Source organism: Hemiscyllium ocellatum, chromosome 23 (genome assembly GCF_020745735.1).
Source record: "Hemiscyllium ocellatum isolate sHemOce1 chromosome 23, sHemOce1.pat.X.cur, whole genome shotgun sequence".
NCBI lineage: Eukaryota > Metazoa > Chordata > Chondrichthyes > Orectolobiformes > Hemiscylliidae > Hemiscyllium > Hemiscyllium ocellatum.
The window spans coordinates 40,250,087-40,269,121 of NC_083423.1; the positions used below are offsets into that span (position 1 = coordinate 40,250,087).

The 19,035-nt window shown below is 44.2% G+C and overlaps 1 protein-coding gene across 5 annotated transcripts in view; it reads right to left on the reverse strand.

Moving 5' to 3' along the window:
• Nucleotides 1-19,035, reverse strand: part of apaf1 (apoptotic peptidase activating factor 1) — a 196,665-nt gene extending 177,630 nt beyond the window's left edge. For 3 of the 5 annotated variants that reach the window (XM_060842926.1, XM_060842922.1, XM_060842927.1), the window contains exons 1-3: nt 18,893-19,035; nt 5,772-5,949; nt 4,547-4,736 (exon numbers count right to left, since the gene is read on the reverse strand). In XM_060842926.1, coding sequence (XP_060698909.1) covers nt 4,547-4,736; nt 5,772-5,909 — 328 coding nt within the window. In that variant the 5' untranslated portion in view covers nt 5,910-5,949; nt 18,893-19,035. Of the gene's footprint in view, nt 1-4,546; nt 4,737-5,771; nt 5,950-16,947; nt 17,063-18,231; nt 18,311-18,892 lie in introns of those variants that run through there. The other 2 variants (XM_060842924.1, XM_060842925.1) reach the window with 2 other exon arrangements.

Here is a 19,035-nt window from a genome sequence, read left to right on the forward strand (position 1 = left end):
CAATGCACACTATGGAATTGCAAGCTCTGACAATTTCTGATTTCTGCATTTAACTGTGCAGGTAAGTACTTCTGAAATTGCTGTCAATGTCCTTCATTATAACAGTCAGCAATAATAGACACCTTATTATTTTCATCACAAACTCTGGGTCATGAAGAGAAGCTGCAGGAATGATTGCGACTTCAAAAATAAATCTATTGTAGGATCACAGTGTGTGATGTTGTGTGCTGCTGATCTTGAATGCCAAGCCAAATAGGTGAAAGGTTTTTTTCATCTGGCTATTAAAATCTGATAAATTTTATGGACACAAATCAACAACGTGACTGGCTTAAGAGCCCTGCATCACATGTAGGCAATTAATTGGTTTGGCTACGTGTTCATTTTTGAATGAAGCTGTGGAAAGGGATCATACCCATTTGTACTAAGCCAGTTCAAGCATTCGTCATTCAGATCAACATGTTGGAGAGGCCATGCCACTGAAATACTACTTATACAACATTAGTGATGAGCTTCGACGATTCTGCCATTTTCAGTGTCAGATCAGAACCTGCAGCAAAGTACGCTTCCCACTTTTTGAGAATTCCAAAGTACTCAACTGCACAATTATCCAGATTTACAAATTAGTTTAGAATGGTATCATGATCAGCACAGATATGGTGGGCTGAAGGGCCAGCTTCTGTGGCGTACTGTTCTAAGCTCTTTTTACAATAAAGACTAATAAATTCCAGATCTTAAGGTAAGATTCCAACTTTAAAAAGAGACAATTCATTCCCTTTTGTTAGATTTCATCTACATCTCCAACAATGCTAATCTGTAATTAGTCAAGCTGCGACGTAGTCTCTCTCTTTCTTCCCCTTCCTGATAGACAACTGCCTGCATCCTAGATGGCAACAAAGACATCACAGATGAAGGAAGGCAAAAAAAAAATCCTATTAAAGAAGCAAAATTTACAGAAAATAACCACTATAGGACAGCAAAAGAATATAACTTTAGCACCAGTTAGATTATGAACCTTTGTCCGTCTGGCATTTTTATTCCTTTAGTTAATCAATGTAAAAGGTAAATTATACTAAAGTGATGCAAAAAACAGAAGTACAGCACACAGGCACCGCAGCATTTGTCATCCTGACCTGCCAGAATAGTACAATGATGACTTGCAAAAAAAATTTCACTGTAACTGCTTTCAAATAAAAGTAACCATTTGTTTATTAGCTTATGATTTACAATTTTCAGTTAATGTACAGCCATTTCTTCACCTGAACAATTTCAAATCCTAAGATTAGCTTACATTTCCTATGAGTCAGAAATCTCAAATTTACATGATAAAGGTAGTAAACATGTGTATTTTAAGGCACAGAAAAATATATTCAGAAAGGTAGCAAAATCTTTGTGAAGGAGATAAAAATTTAGAAGCATCTTAAAACGTAGCCATTACAAAGGGGATACTAAACATTGCAGACAAAACCACTGAGGCATAGGCTCCAAATTGCTAAATAATCAAAAAGACATGAGGAAATAAGTACAGTAACTATCACTAGAGAAATGTGTTAAGGAAACAAATGAGGCTAAAGGCTCAGATGTCCCCTGGACCTGATGGGATTGAGAAAGCTGGTAGCCTCACACATCTGCTACAGCAGATGCAGGGAAGCGTTTGACAACAGAGGGGCAGGGGTGGGCGGGGCGGGGGGGGTTGTGTGTGAAGGGGCCGTTTGTTCAGAAGAATTAAGGACATCTGTTCTTAGTGTCACTGGATCGGTGTAAATAAGGTGATAACATTTGCTCACTTGTGGAATGTATGGCAGTACTTCCTTCTCACCTGAAGGCTGGAAGCTGCACATATTTCACATATTTCTGGTTTATATTGAAGAGTCTTAACAAAACTCAATCAATAGCAAAATAACTTGTAATTGAATAAGCTGAGCGAAATATGCAATTAATAGAGCAATCCTGATACATTTTCATGTGTGCCACACTGAGTAGATTTGAATTTATGAAGCTCGGTTCCCTCATCTTAACTGTTCTGGAATGTGAATGCCCCATTACCCTTACAAGCTAGGAAAACACAAAGGCTGAAACTGACATAGTAAGAAAGTTGGAAGATGTACACGCATGCGTGCGTGTGTGTGCGAGTGTGCGAGAGCGAGACCTTTCTTCTGTAAATTATATTCACTAACCAAAGGGTTCAAAGGAGTGAGTGAGTAAGAGAGACAGATTCAGAAAGACAGAAAGAGTGAGAGAGAGAGAGAGAGAGAGAGAGAACAGAACTTGGTGAAAAGGTTAACTCTTTGTGGTCTGATCTGAGTGCATACTTCCTTGTCATGGCTTGAATGTTTGCGTGTTGTTCCCTGGAGCTCCAGATCTGGGAATGTTACAAATTTAATTTGCATTTTGGGAATCTAAGAGGATTTTAAAAGAAAAATCGATTTTGTAGGACAATGATACTGGGCATGTGAGCTGAGCGAGCTTACCTCATGACTTTTTCCACATAGTTTAGACTAGTCTCGTTATTATTTCCTATTAAAAGGGAAGCATATCTAGCTACAGGCAATTGGCCATTTAGCCTGGCTTGATCAAGGTTCCCACTTTGATGTGTATGTAGCTTAATTAGTCAAGCATACTCAGAGTGTCTCTTCTTCTGCAAACTTTTGCCATTTTATTGTTGTTTATGTGATGGTTGTTACTGTCTCTGCTTCAGTTCTGCTCAATGCCCCTACTGGACTTCTTTTTCTTTCAGTACATCAATGGCTACATTGGTGCTCTCTCCAGTTCTTGACCTGAACTTTGAATTTCCACTCACCAGTGCACAATGCATCTCCGACTTCTGCCTGCATTCCTGGGGATCGCCTATCAACAAATATTTGTTCTAAGCCCACTGCTTCCATATTTATTTTCTTAATATTTTCTAAGCAATCTGTTCTGAGATGTTGTTATGCCTCTGGAGCAGGTGGGACTTGAACTCAGGCCTCCTGGTTCAGACTCAGCTCAGTACTATTGCATCACAAGAACACTTCTATTTGTTTTTAAGAGTAAGAGGAGAATATTAATAAGGTGTTTAAAATCATAAAGAACACAAAAGGACTGAAATCAGGGGTCACAGATTTATGGCAAAAGGCAAAGAAATTAAAGGCATAAGGAAAAACATTTTTAAGTGAGTTGTTAGGATCTGAAACAGTTTAATTGTAGAGTTAAAATAGAAATTGGTTAAATATTTGAAGAACTAAAATATTCTGTGATACGGGCAAGGAGCAAAGAGTGGGTTTGCTCTGTGAAAGAACTGGTGCAGACTCTGTGGGCTATCTTCTATAAACTGATTCTAAATGTTAAGGGAGGACAGTTCCTTTATTCAGTGTTCATATTTCTACTGGTAATATTTCTGTCTGTTTCTCATGTTATACATATGTCAAGATTACACCATTATGAGACTCAGTGACACTGCAATCAAAACAAGACTCTCAAGATAATTCAACAGAAAATTCACATGCAAAAGATAAGCTCATAAAAAGCTCAAAATAACTCATCATTTATATTTTCAACTTTCATGACCTGCACTATTATTTAATCCAATTCTCATGAAGGAATCAGTTCCTATATAAACACCTCACCAAGGTTCTGGAGGGTAAAAGCACTCAAATCTGTCCTGTTGGGGTATCACAACTCAATGAGTCAAATTAATTACCTTGTACCATTCGCCAAATTTTTTTGTACTTTCAGGTTATAAGCTGTTAAAGTCGTTTTATCCCATAATGCTAGTTTCTTTTTCCCCTTTTAGAACAATATACCTTGTCACCTGACCAAACCATTTGCCTCTACATAAAGATAATGATTTTGACATTTAGACAGGTTTGATTTCACCTTTCTACCTCCTTTGTTTTTACAAGCAATTTCTCCACCCTTTTATTTGTTTCATTCTCCTCTCTTGCCACTGACTCAAAAATCACAGCACGACAATTTCTCATATTCCTGCTCCTGCCTGCAACATAGATAAGAGACACCAAGGTCTCAATTAAATTTTCAACAACAGTGCTATTTTTGGATAACCTAACCAAATAAGCCTTTATGTGCAGTATCAAACTATTTTTCTCTTCTCCAGAAGGTACCTCACTTAGCTGCCCAGCAGGGAATTATCTTCACTGAGTATGTAAGTTGAAAGTAAAAAAGAAATTCTGTGCAATTCAACCCACAGTGACTCCAGTAGTGTAAATGTAAATCCAAGGAAATATCGCTTCCATGTCAACTGTTCCATAACGCCTTCAATTCCATTTAACGGTTGAAGCCATTGGCAAAATAAGAACACCCATAGATATGAGATCAATGAGGTTGCCTCTTCAGTATTTAACATTACAAGCCCTCCAAGAAATCTATGCCATAATCACACCAAAAAAGTAAAAACAACTTTAGAGTGGTATACAGATCACAGGTAAATTACCAGCTTACGTAAGCACACACAATTGTTAGATGTATGTAAAGCACAATAAAAGGAAATATAAGCAATTTAAGTAAATAAGACAACCAGAACAATATATCATTCTGCATTAGATATACTCACCATAAGCAGTTGGGCCATCTATAGATGTTTTATTTGGAGAATTAGAAATAATTGGAAGGCCATCTTGAAGAAGCGCAGCAAGTTCTTTGTACCCTTCATTCAGCAATGCATTGTAGAAAGATATGACAGCACAATTATCCTTTTGAAGGATTAGGGTTATAAGTAAAGCAGCTCGTTCTTTCTGTGTAAACTGAAAAAAGGCAGAAAAATATCATAACTGAGGATTCATTTCCCAGCAAAATACTTGTTCAACAGAAAGCATATTTTAAAGCTCATCTTAGGATGTCAGCACTGTTAGCAAGACAAGGGGCATTAATTGCTGATTCCTGATTGGCATATGCAAATTAAGAACAATGATATTCTCAACAATGCTGTATGGTAAGGGGTTTCAAGAAGTAGACCAGCTATGAATGAATGAACAATGATTTATATCCCAGTTGGTGCGTGCTATGGAGCGTTGTTTATTCATTCGTGCAATCTGACCATCACTTTATTTGTTTGCTAATTGTCCTTGAAATGTTAGTGTGTATCATGCACCATAAAAATCTGAGGAAGGGTCACTTGATCCAAATGTTAACTCTAATGATTCACCACAGATGCAGCCAGACCTGCCAAGCTTCTCCAGCAATTTCTGTTTTTGTTTATCATGCACCAGTTTTTTTTTGGCCATTGAAGTCAGGGTGACAGGTGTGGGAGGTTTTGTTCTTAGAGAGTTGCTACAATGCATAATACACTTTACACCATGATACGCTGAAGGAAAAAGATGCATGTGCTCAAAATGACAGGTGGCTGCCAATTATTAGTACTATCAGCCTCTGATAAATGTAGGTAAATTCAATGCTTCAAGAGATCTTAAGCATTTTCTTTCTATTAAATGTATGAAAATTAATTCTGGACTGAACATAATGAACATTTTGTAAGCTAATCTCAGAGTTCAAACAGTTCATTATCAATAGAACACTGTTGTATCATAGCCAAATATCATTCCTATCAAGACATGACGTGCTAGTATTCAGCAGTATCGAGAAGGTAAAACAACTTTATTATGTTGACTTGTTAATGATAACAGGAGTCTGTTTTTGTGTCAAAAAAGGAAGAAAGCAATGAGAAAACCAATTTGACAGTGATTACAAATGAGCATTAGTAAAAAAGTGTAAATAAATTCTAGATGTGCCAATAAGCAAATTTGCCATATCATTAATAATACTTTCCTATAGTTGGTTACCTGAGCTTTAACTTTCTGTTCATCCTCAAGACTCAGAACCTCTTCACTTATGAGGTGATCCATAATATATGAGGTCTTGATATCTTGCTCAAGTGCAGAGCGATTTTGTAATAAACAACTGCGCGTTCGTTCATCCATGATAGCAAAGGTTTCTAGCTGAAGGAGCCTTACTACACACCTAAACATAAAAGCAGAAATATTGCATAGCATACAAAACATTCAAAATGATCAAAATCAATATGAAGTGGACTTTTCTTTATTCACTCTGCAATTTGCGTGCTGAGAGCAAGGCCAGCATTTAATGCCAATCTCTAGTGGCCCTTGATAAGGATGGTGAGCTGCTTCTTGAACTGCTGCAGTCCATGAGCTGTAGGTAGACTCACAATGCTGTTATGGAGGGAATTCCAATATTTTGAGCCAATGACACTCAAGGAACAACAATATATTTCCAGGGAAGGATGGTGACTTGAAGAGGAAATTTCAGGTGGTGATGTTCCCATGTACTTCCTGCTCTGTCCTTCTAGATGGAAGTGGGTTTATGGATTTATGTGTTTACTGGAGCTCTCTATGGATCTTTGATGAATTTCTATAGTGCAGCTTGCTGAAAGCACACATTGCTGTTACTGAGTGTCGGTGGTGATGGAGTGGATGGTTGTGATGTCAATTAAGTGGGCAGTTTTGTCCTGGATGTTAAGCCTCTTGTGTATTGTTCAAGTTTCAGTCATTTAGGCAAATGGGGAATATTTCATCACAGTCCTGACTTGTGCCTTGTGGACTGACTTGGTGGAATCAGAAGGTGAATATGTGCCTGTAGTATTCCTATCCTCTGACTTTTTTGTAGCCACTGTATTTATATGGCAAGTCCAGTAGAGATTAATCAATGGTAATCTCCAGGATGTTATTCATTTTGAATCTTTGATGGGAGGCAGCAAACTTCTTTTTCCATTGCAAAGTGGTGTGTTGTACAGGAACAAAGGATGTCTTCACTGAAAGAAATCGAACTGCCTTCATAGATAAATGCCCTCAAGTAACAAATGTATGATCTGTTAACAGTTCGAGCCTGGTTATGATCGGCTATTAATATTTATATTTCAAGTTAAAAGGTTTTCCTTGAAAGTTATCAATTATTATCACTTTGGATCACTGCATTTCATTTTTACATTTATAATGGAAGCAAAATAAAATTTAGCATTTCCTCACTATTTTCAACTCTGCCCGACTTAATTAAAACTATGCTGTGATATATTAACTTTGATGCTTTAATATTAATTGCTGTAAGATTCTCTATCTTTGACCAAAGGCAGTTAAACAGAATGGAGCAGGAGGTAGGATTAGTTTAATTTGGAATTATAGTTGGTATGAATTTGTGGACCGAAAAATCTGTTTCCATGCTGTATCCCTGAAAGAAATTCAGTTCAGCTGCAATGACATTGCTCAGTTTAAAAATGTTATAAATTGAAAACGTCTTTGAGGGCATTTCAGTTTCCTTCAATGACAGGAATAAAGACATCCTCCTTTCGTGCACTACATACCATTTTATAGCTGAGAAAGGAATCGGTTGTCTGTTCATTGAGATCAGGTTCAGCCCCTTTACCAATAATAGATACAACGAGGACAGAAATGACTTGCCCTCTTATTTGCATACATCACTCTCCACTGCAATTTACCTTGGCCAGCTTTAATAGAAATTCACTCGATGGTAAGATTGCAGAAATAGCTCATACTTTAACATAGGGCAGCGTAATGTGACACATGTCACTTTCTCCACAAATTTGAGACTCAGTTTGTCACCAGTGCTAATGTTAATGTCATATACTTCAGTCTAAGAAGGGAATAATTTGTCTTTCAAACCCTTAGGATATTTTAAAGCACCTTTCAGCCAAACAACAATTTTTTTTTGAAATGTAGTCACTTTTTAAGACTGTAAAGTGCAACAATTTGTGCACAAGGATCACACTTATCCCACCCCAGCCCATATCCTCCTTACAATAGAACTAACTTGCATCTTTAAATAATTCCTTTTGATCTTTTGTATTTAGCCGAATAGGCTAGGAGAAGCTCCGCTTATCCCATCTGAAAGATAGCTCCTTTGACAATGGAATACCCTAGCAGTATTAAGCTAAACTACAAACATAAATGACATGCTTGAATCTCCAGAGTAAATCATGAATCTACAACATTCTGATTCTTTAAATGACAGTGCTATCACTAATAAAATGCAGATATTAAAACACTAAAAGTCTAGTGAAGAGGGCACTGAATACTGTGCATAACTCTGCCACATTGTGGTAAGTCAAAGCTATTACAATTACACAGATTTTCCTTAGGCTTTTCTCTCCTTAGTTGAGGAACTTAACTACAAAGCTGAAAAATATCCTTTTTATCAAGGCCTTCCATATCACGGAGAAGACTTGAAGTCAACCCATAACCAATAACCTGTGCTGAAAACACTGCTCACATTTTGACAGCTGGGACAAAGTGCACTCAATAGCTGAGCCAATCCAGAACATTCTAAAATAAATATTTGAAGCACAGGTTGTTCTCCGATAACGCAGAATTAGTAATAACACGATTCATAAATTGTGGGTATTGTTTGAATAACTTGAACTTTCGACTGAACAGATATAGCGATATTGTATTAGCGATCTTTTACAGTGTGATTTTCTATAGCCGTTTTCCATCGTATGATTTTCTTTTAGATTAGTTACAGTGTGGAAACAGGCCCTTTGGCCCAACAAATCCACAGCGCAACCCACCCAGACCCATTCACCTACATTTACCCCTTCACCTAACACTATGGCAATTTTGCCTGGCCAATTCACCTAACCTGCACATTTTTGGATTGTGGGAGGAAACCAGAGCACCCGGAGGAAACCCAGGCAAATATGGGGAGAATGTGCAAACTCCATACAGAGAGTCGCCTGAGGTAGGAATTGAATCCAGGTCTCTGGCGCTGAGAGGCAGCAGTGCTAACCATTGTGCCACCGTGCCGCCATGAGGTGCAGAGGAAGACAGCTGTCGCGTTGTAGCAGAACGACCTGTAAACCAGCTTGTAACACTCTTTAAAGAAAACTCTGGTCCCTTAAAAAATTACAAAATCCAAATCTTCACCAAAAACTAGCCAATTCTTCCTTGGACCACGTTTTTCAGATAAACCATACAGGCTAAAAACAATATCTTGGGTAATTTTACAGGTAAAAATTTATATTGTGATACCATTCAATATAATATTTTTATCCTGTATAGCAAAATTCTAGCTTGTAGTCTTTTTGCCACAATACTTTTATAAGCTAAGTTTTGAACTTTGACCATGCTTGCAGTGGGACATGAAGAAAGGACTGGATGTTTGTCCACAGTTAAAAAAAATGACTTCTGGAATTGAATAGCCATCGGAAACAGAAAGCACAAAATGGGTTGAAGTTAGGGTTGATTGCCACATCAATGTCCAACTTATGCTAAAGTCTGTAGGAAGGATGTGAAATAAAATGGTCTTAGAGCGAAGCTGAAAAATGTGCTGCTGGAAAAGCACAGCAGGTCAGGCAGCATCCAAGGAGCAGGAGAATCAACGTTTCGGGCATAAGCCCTTCTTCAGGAATGAGGAAGGTGTGCCAAGCAGGCTAAGATAAAAGGTAGGGAGGAGGGACTTGGGGAGGGGGGTTGGGAATGCGATAAATGGAAGGAGGTTAAGGTGAGGGTGATAGGCCGGAGATGGGGTGGGGGTGGAGAGGTCGGGAAGAAGATTACAGTCCAAGAAGGCTGAGTACGAGGGTTGGGACTGAGATAAGGTATGGAAAGGGGAAATGAGGAAGCTGGAGAAATCTGCATTCATCCCTTGCGGTTGGAGGGTTCCTAGGCAGAAGATGAGGCACTCTTCCTCCAGCCGTCGTGTTACTGGCAATGGAGGAGGCCGGCAGAGTGGGAGGGGGAGTTAAAGTGTTCAGCCACGGGGTGGTTGGTTTGGTTGGTGCGGGTGTCTCAGAAACGTTCCACAAGTAGGCCTGTCTCCCCACATCGGGTGCAGCGGATGCAGTAAATGATGTGTTTGGAGGTGCAGGTAAATTTGTGACAGATATGGAAGGATCCCTTGGGGCCTTGGAGGGAAGTGCGGGGGGAGGTGTGAGTGCAAGTTTTGCATTTCTTGCGGTTGCAGGGGAAGGTGCCGGGAGTGGAGGTTGGGTTGGTGGGGGGTGGACCTGATGAGGGAGTTGTGGAAGGAGTGGTCTTTCTGGAACGCTGATAGGGGAGGGGAGGAAAATACATCCTTGTTGGTGGGGTCTATTTGGAGGTGGCGGAAATGACAAAGGATGATACGACGTATCTGGAGGTTGGTGGGATGGTAGGTGAGGACCAGTGGGGTTATAGACAATAGGTGCAGGAGTAGGCCATTCTGCCCTTCGAGCCTGCACCACCATTCAATATGATCATGGCTGATCATCCTTAATCAGTATCCTGTTCCCGCCTTATCTCCATAACCCTTGATTCCACTATCCTTGAGAGCTCTATCCAATTCTTTCTTAAATGAATCCAGAGACTGGGCCTCCACTGCCCTCTGGGGCAGAGCATTCCACACAGGGTTCTGTCCTGGTGGCGATTGGAGGGGCGGGGTTCAAGGGCGGAGGAATGGGAAGTGGATGCTCTCCACCACATCTCCTCCACTGCGATTCTCCTGCTCCTTGGTTGCTGCCTGACCGGTTGCGCTTTTCCAGCAACACATTGGGTGGCACTGTGGTTAGCACTACTGCCTCACAGCACCAGAGATCCAGGTTCAATTTGCGGCTCAGGCGACTGACTGTGAGGAGTTTGCACGTTCTCCCCGTGCATAGCTTCTGAAATAGTCACCATTCAGTGATCCATTGAGAGTCTGCTCTACCATAAAAATGGAGCAGATTTAAGCCATTATGCCCATTGAGTCTGTTCTACCATTTGGCCATGGTTCTCAATCCCATTCTCCTGCTTCTCCCCGTAGTCTTGATCCCCTTACTAAGTAAAAATTTTTTTCCTAACTACATCCCATAACTTGGGTCCACAGTTTTCTGTGGTAATGAGTTCCAGAGATTCACCATCTTCTAGCTGAAGAAATTCCTCCTCATCTCAGTTCTACAGGGTCATCCCTTCACATTGAAGCTGTGTCCTCAGGTCCTAGTTTCACCTACTAATGAAATAATCTTCTTTACGTCCAATCTGTGCAGGCCTCTCATTCTTCTGTAAGTGTTAATGACAGCTCCCCTCATCATTCCAAACTCTGAGTACAGACATATTGTCCTCAAGTGCCTCTCATTTGAGAAGCCCTTCAGCCCCAGGATTATTTTTGTAAACATCTGCTGGATTCCCTCAAAGGCCAGCACATCCTTCCTTAGGTATGGAGCTCAGAACTGCTTACAATATTCCAAGTATGGTCTGACCAGAGCCTTATACAACTTCAGTAGTACCTCTCTACTCTTGTATACTAGCCCTCTTGAAATGAATGCTAACATTGCATTTTCCTTCCTAACCGCCAACTGAACCAGCAAGTTAACCTGAAGAGAATCCTGAACTAGGAATCCTAAGTCCCTTCGTATTTTAGATTTCTGAAGCCTTTGCCTATTTAGAAAATAGTCTCCCTCTCTATTCTTCTGACCAAAGTTTGACTTCTTTGCCCACCGTCCTAGCCTGTTCAGGTTATTCTGCAGCCTCTCCACTTCCTCATCACCCATCCTTCCACCCATCTTTGTCTCATCTACAAACTTCATAATAATCTGCTCAGTTCCTTTGTCTAGATCTTTAATGTATAACACGAATAGTTGTGATCCGAACATTGAGCCTGCAGAATGCTACTAGTTACCGACAGCCACCCTGAAAAAGATCCCTTTGTTCCCAATCTCTGCCAGTCAGCGACTCTTCTATCCATGCTAATACCTTGCTCCTAGTACCATGTGCTCATACCTTATTTTGCAGTCTCCTGTGCGACACCTTCTCAAAAGCCTTTAGGAAATCCAAACAGATCACATCCACTTTCTCTTCTTTGTGTAATTTGCTAGTTATCTCCTCAAAGAACTCTAACAGATTTCTCAGGAATGATCTCTCCATAACAAAGCTTGTCCCATTTTACCATGTACATCCAAATACTCTACAATCTCATCCCTTAACAATGGACTCTAAAATCTTACCAACAATTGAGGTCAGGCTCACCGGCCTATATTTTCCTGTCTATTGTATCTGTCCCTTCTTAAAAGGGGGTGTTAACATTAGCTATTTTCCTGTCCTCTGGGACCCTCCTTGACTCCAGTGATCCCTGAAACTATCAATGCCTCTACAATATTCATCTTCAGACTTTTTAATTTTCCCAGCAGCTTCTCCTTCGTGATAGCCACTTCACTCACCTCTGCCCCCTGACTCTCTTGATGTTCTGGTATGCCGCTGGTGTCTTCCACCATGAAGACTGATGTAGCATGTTGCTCATTATTACCTCTCAACCAGTGTCCACTTGTGCCTCTTTTTCATCTTTTATATACCTAAGAATATCTCCTGCAATCTTCTTACTAGCTAGTTATCCTCTTATTTCATTTCGCCTCCCCTTTGTCTACTGCTGTTTTTTTAAAGGTTTCCTAATCCTCTGACTTCCCACTAATCTTCACAACAGTGGGCGGCACGGTGGCACAGTGGTTAGCACTGCTGCCTCACAGCGCCTGTAGACCCGGGTTCAATTCCCGACTCAGGCGACTGACTGTGTGGAGTTTGCACGTTCTCCCCGTGTCTGCGTGGGTTTCCTCCGGGTGCTCCGGTTTCCTCCCACAGTCCAAAGATGTGCGGGTCAGGTGAATTGGCCAAGCTAAATTGCCCGTAGTGTTAGGTAAGGGGTAAATGTAGGGGTATGGGTGGGTTGCGCTTCGGCGGGTCGGTGTGGACTTGTTGGGCCGAAGGGCCTGTTTCCACACTGTAAGTCTAGTCTAATCTAAAAACATTCTATGCTTTTTCTTTTACTTTTATGATTTCCCTTGTCAGCCATGGTTGCCTTGTTCTCCCCTTGGTATGTTCTTCTTCCTCGGGATGGATTTCTGCTCTGCCTCCAAATTTAGCGCATAAACTCCTCCAACTGTTCCTCTTCCAATCAAATCTGGTCAACTCCTCCCTCATAACTTTGTAGTTATTTTTACTCAATTGTCATAATGCTAAAAATGTGTTGCTGGAAAAGCGCAGCAGGTCAGGCAGCATCCAAGGAACAGGAAATTCGATTTTTCGGGCACAAGCCCTTCAGCAGGAATGAGGAAAGTGTGTCCAGCAGGCTAAGATAAAGGTAGGGAGGAGGGACTTGGGGGAGGGGCGATGGAGATGTGATAGGTGGAAGGAGATGAAGGTGAGGGTGATAGGCCGGAGTGGGGTGGGGGCGGAGAGGTCAGGAAGAAGATTGCAGGTTAGGAAGGCGGTGCTGAGTTCGAGGGATTCGACTGAGACAAGGTGGGGGGAGGAGAAATGAGGAAACTGGAGAAATCTGAGTTCATCCCTTGTGGTTGGAGGGTTCCCAGGCGGAAGATGAGGCGCTCTTCCTCCAACCGTCGTGTTGTTATGGTCTGGCGATGGAGGAGTCCAAGGACCTGCATATCCTTGGTGGAGTGGGAGGGGGAGTTAAAGTGTTGAGCCACGGGGTGGTTGGGTTGGTTGGTCCGGGTGTCCCAGAGGTGTTCTCTGAAAAATTCCGCAAGTAGGCGGCCTGTCTCCCCAATATAGAGGAGGCCACATCGGGTGCAGAGGATGCAGTAGATGATGTGTGCGGAGGTGCAGGTGAATTTGTGGCGGATATGGAAGGATCCCTTGGGGCCTTGGAAAGAATAAGGGAGGAGGTGTGGGCGCAAGTTTTGCATTTCTTGCGGTTGCAGGGGAAGGTGCCAGGAGTGGAGGTTGGATTGGTGGGGTGTGTGGACCTGACGAGGGAGTCACGGAGGGAGTGATCTTTTCAGAACGCTGATAGGGGAGGGGAGGGAAATATATCCCTGTTGTTGAGGTCCGTTTGGAGGTGGCGGAAATGACGGCGGATGATACGCTGCATATGGAGGTTGGTGGGGTGGTAGGTGAGAACCAGTGGGGTTCTGTCCTGGTGGCGGTTGGAGGGGCGGGGCTCAAGGGTGGAAGAGCGGGAAGTGGAGGAGATGCGGTGGAGGGCATCGTCAATCACGTCGGGGGGAATCTGCGGTCCTTGAAGAAGGAGGCCATCTGGGCTTTACGGTACTGGAACTGGTCCTCCTGGGAGCAGATACGGTGGAGACGAAGGAATTGGGAATATGGGATGGCGTTTTTACAGGGGGCAGATGGGAGGAGGTGTAGTCTAGGTAGCAGTGGGAGTCAGTCAGTTTATAGTAGATAGAAATGGAAAGGTCTAGGAAGGGGAGGGAGGAGTCTGAGACGGTCCAGGTGAATTTGAGGTCAGGGTGGAAGGTGTTGGTAAAGTGGATGAACTGTTCAACCTCCTCGTGGATGCACGAGGCTGCGCCGATACAGTCATCGATGCAGCGGAGGAAAAGGTGGGGGGTGGTGCTAGTGTAGTTGCAGAAGATAGACTGTTCCACATATCCTACGAAGAGGCAGGCATAGCTGGGGCCCATGCGGGTGCCCATGACAACTCCTTTGGTTTGGAGGAAGTGGGACGATTGGAAAGAGAAGTTGTTCAGGGTGAGGACCAGTTCAGTCAGTCGAAGGAGGGTGTCAGTGGAAGGGTACTGGTTGGTACAGCGGGAAAGGAAGAAGCGGAGGGCTTTGAGTCCTTGAGGTGATGAGGTTATGGATGGTCTGGGAGACGATGGTTCGGTGGTGGGACGGGGATCTCCCATCCACCGCCTCCAACCTCATAGTCCCACAACCCCGCACCGTCCGTTTCTACCTCCTGCCCAAAATGCACAAACCTGACTGCCCCTGCCGACCCATTATCTCAGCCTGCTCCTGCCCCACCGAACTCATCTCCGCATACCTCGACATGGTCCTGTCCCCCTTAGTCCAAGAACTCCCCACCTACGTTCGGGACACCACCCACGCCCTCCACCTCCTCCATGATTTTCGCTTCCCCAGTCCCCAACGCCTTATCTGCACGATGGACATCCAGTCCCTGGACACCTCCATCCCCCATCACCTCAAGGACTCAAAGCCCTCTGCTTCTTCCTTTCCCGCCGTACCAACCAGTACCCTTCCACTGACACCCTCCTTCGACTGACTGAACTGGTCCTCACCCTGAACAACTTCTCTTTCCAATCCTCCCACTTCCTCCAAACCAAAGGAGTTGCCATGGGCACCCGCATGGGCCCCAGCTATGCCTCCCTCTTCATAGGATATGTGGAACAGTCCATCTTCCACAACTACACTGGCACCACCCCCCACCTTTTCCTCCGCTACATCGATGACTGTATTGGCGCAGCCCCGTGCTCCCACAAGGAGGTTGAACAGTTCATCCACTTTACCAACACCTTCCACCCTGACCTCAAATTCACCTGGACCGTCTCAGACTCCTCCCTCCCCTTCCTAGACCTTTCCATTTCTATCTCGGGCGACCGAATCAACACAGACATCTACTATAAACCGACTGACTCCCACAGCTACCTAGACTACACTTCCTCCCATCTGCCCCCTGTAAAAACGCCATCCCATATTCCCAATTCCTTCGTCTCCGCCGTATCTGCTCCCAGGAGGACCAGTTCCAATACCGTACAGCCCAGATGGCCTCCTTCTTCAAGGACCACAGATTCCCCCCAGACGTGATCGACGATGCCCTCCACCGCATCTCCTCCACCTCCCGCTCCTCCGCCCTTAAGCCCCACCACTCCAACCGCCACCAGGACAGAACCCCACTGGTTCTCACCTACCATCGCACCAACCTCTATATATAGCGTATCATCCGCCATCATTTCTGTCACCTCCAAATGGACCCTACCACCAGGGATATATTTTCCTCCCCTCCCCTATCAGCGTTCTGAAAAGACCACTCCCTCCGTGACTCCCTCGTCAGGTCCACACACCCCACCAACCTCCACTCCCGGCACCTTCCCCTGCAACCGCAAGAAATGCAAAACTTGCGCCCACACCTCCTCCCTTATTCTTTCCAAGGCCCGAAGGGATCCTTCCATATCCGCCACAAAGTCACCTGCACCTCCACACACATCATCTATTGCATCCGCTGCACCCGATGTGGCCTCCTCTATATTGGGGAGACAGGCCGCCTACTTGCGGAACATTTCAGAGAACACCTCTGGGACACCCGGACCAACCAACCCAACCACCCCGTGGCTCAACACTTTAACTCCCCCTCCCACTCCACCAAGGATATGCAGGTCCTTGGACTCCTCCATCACCAGACCATAACAACATGACGGTTGGAGGAAGAGCGCCTCATTTCCTCATTCCCCCTACCTCCACCTTATCTCAGTCGAATCCCTCGAACTCAGCACCGCCTTCCTAACCTGCAATCGTCTTCCTGACCTCTCCGCCCCCACCCCACTCCGGCTTATCACCCTCACCTTCATCTCCTTCCACCTATCACATCTCCATCGCCCCTCCCCCAAGTCCCTCCTCCCTACCTTTTATCTTAGCCTGCTGGACACACTTTCCTCATTCCTGATAAAGGGCTTGTGCCCGAAACATCGAATTTCCTGTTCCTTGGATGCTGCCTGACCTGCTGCGCTTTTCCAACAATGCATTTTCAGCTCTGATCTCCAGCATCTGCAGACCTCACTTTCTCCCTGTCATAATGCTACATCTGATTCTAACTTCTGCTTCACAAACTGCAGGGTGAATTCTATTACTACGATCACTGATCCCTGCAGGTTCCTTCACCTTGGCTGCCTATTCAAGTCTGTTTCATTACACATCACCAAATCGTGAACTGCCTGTTACCTAGTGGGCTCTACCTTAACCTATTCCTTAAAAAACCATTTCACTGAAAACCACAAATTCCTTTTCTTGGGATCCATTAACAAAACGATATTCTCAGTTCACTTGCACATTGAAGTCCCCCATGATTATTGTAACAATGTCTTTCTTACATATCTTTTCAATCTCCTGATTTATTTTGTCTCACATCCTGACTATTGCTCAGGAGGCCTGCACATAACTTCCATATGAGTGTTTTGTCTTTGCGGTTCTTTAACTCTACCCACATGGATTCTATGCCTTCCACAAAGGAAATGCTGTAGTTGCATTTTGTGTTGCTGCTACTTACAGTTATAAATGACCTTTGCAGAGTCATCAAGACAGCCAAGGAGCAATACTGATCCAAACTAGAGAGCAGACAGACACCTGGTGACTACAGCAAGGACTGAATGACACCACGGGTTCTAAAAAGAGACAGTGCAAGATATCAGGCGATGACATATCCCTTCCAGATTGTCTCAATGCCTTCTGTGCTCGCTTCGAGCAGAATTTCGGCAAAGAGGTAACACCTATTCTGGCAAATCCTGACGAACCTGTCCCAACAGTCTCTGCATCAGAGGTCAGATCAGTTTTCCTTTGAGTGAATTCAAGGAAAGTGATGGGACCAGACAGAGTCCAGGCCATATACTCAGAGCATCCACAGATCAACTGTCTTCTTGGACATCTTCAACCCCTCGCTGCAACAGGCCACAGTCCCTTCCTGTTTCAAGAGGGCCAGCATCATTCCTGTGCTTAAGAAGGCTCATGCAGTATGTCTCAATGACTACCGCCCAGAGGCCCTAACTTTGGTGATCATGAAGTGCTCTGAAAGGCTGATCATGGCATTAATCAACTCCAGCCTCCCCACTACTTCCAATATGCCTATCGAACAGATCCACATCTGATGCCATATCACTTGCCCTTCACTCCCCCCTAGAATATCTTGACACCAAGAACAGCTATGTAAGAATCCTACTCATTGACTACAGTTCAGCCTTCAACATTATTATCCACTCAAGACTGATTACTAAACTTAGTGATCTCGGAATAAGCCCCACTCTGGTTCCTCAGTTTTCTGACCCACAGGCCACAATCAGTGAAGATTGGGGACAATATGTTATCATCACTAACACTCAACACTGGAGTGTACACAGGGGTGAGTACACAGCCTCCTACTGTACTCACTAGATACCCATGACTGCGTCGCCAAAAATTCGCTAATGACACCACCGTAGTCGGTCAAATCTGAGATGCCAATGAAACTGACTACAGACTTGGAAAAAATGGTGGATTGAGAACAACTTAGCTCTCACTGCCAGCAAAACCAAGGAACTCATTATTGACTTTTGGTAGGATGTTACTCATGCCCCCCTACACACTAACAGCACAGGTGTGGAACAAGTGGAAAGTGTCAAGTTCCTGGGAGTGGTCATCCATGACAAGCTTTCTTGGACTCTTCATGTGGACGCACTAGTTACAAAAGCCCAACAAATTTCTTTCTCAGGCACCTGAGGAAATTTGGCATGACAGCGAATACCCTTACCAACTTTTATAGGTGCGCCAGTGAGAGCATTCTGTCTAGATGTATCCCTACCTGGAATGGCAACTGTACCATTCAAGATTGGAGACGGTTACAGAGAGTGGTGAACTCGGCCCGGACAATCACAAAGGCCAACCTCCCGTCTATAGAAGCCATCTACCAAGCCCGCTGTCAAGGAAAGGCTGCCAGCATTCTCAAGGATCCATCCCAACCTGGCAACGTTTGTCAACAACCTCTGCCAGCGGGGAGAAAGTACAGAAGCAGCCGATTTCAAAACAGTTTCTACCATACTATTGTGAGAATACTGAAAGGACTCACAGTGGCGGGGGGGGGGGGGGGTGATAAGAGTAATGAACATGCAGGGGAATGGAGCTGGTGATGACAATGTCATCAAGCACAGACTGGCATTCACTACCCCTGGAGTGGTTAGGTCCTCCTGTCCGGTTCACATCAATTACAACCATAACTTTCCCTCTCACTGTGTGTAGTATATTCACGGGGAGGCTTAAAGGTGCTAACCCAGGGATTGAAACCCATAATGCGGGCTCTCAGGCCGAGCAGCTCCTCTGATGGTGCCGGTGGTACACCACAGAAAGTCACTGTCACCCACCCAGATGCTATCAAACGTCAGGCTGCATCAGTTGAGGCCCCCGGGGCCCATCACCTCACCACAGGCTGAGACTGAGGCTCAGCCCGGCTCTGCTCTCACACTCACCCCTAACGGCGATACCCTTCCCCGGCCGGGATCGCAAACCCGACTGCGCTTCCCCCACCCTCCCCTCAAAGCGAGAGAGCGGGCCGACACTCCCGGGGGACAGCCGCCTTCACGCGCTCAGCCCCGCTCCGGCCGTTGTTTCC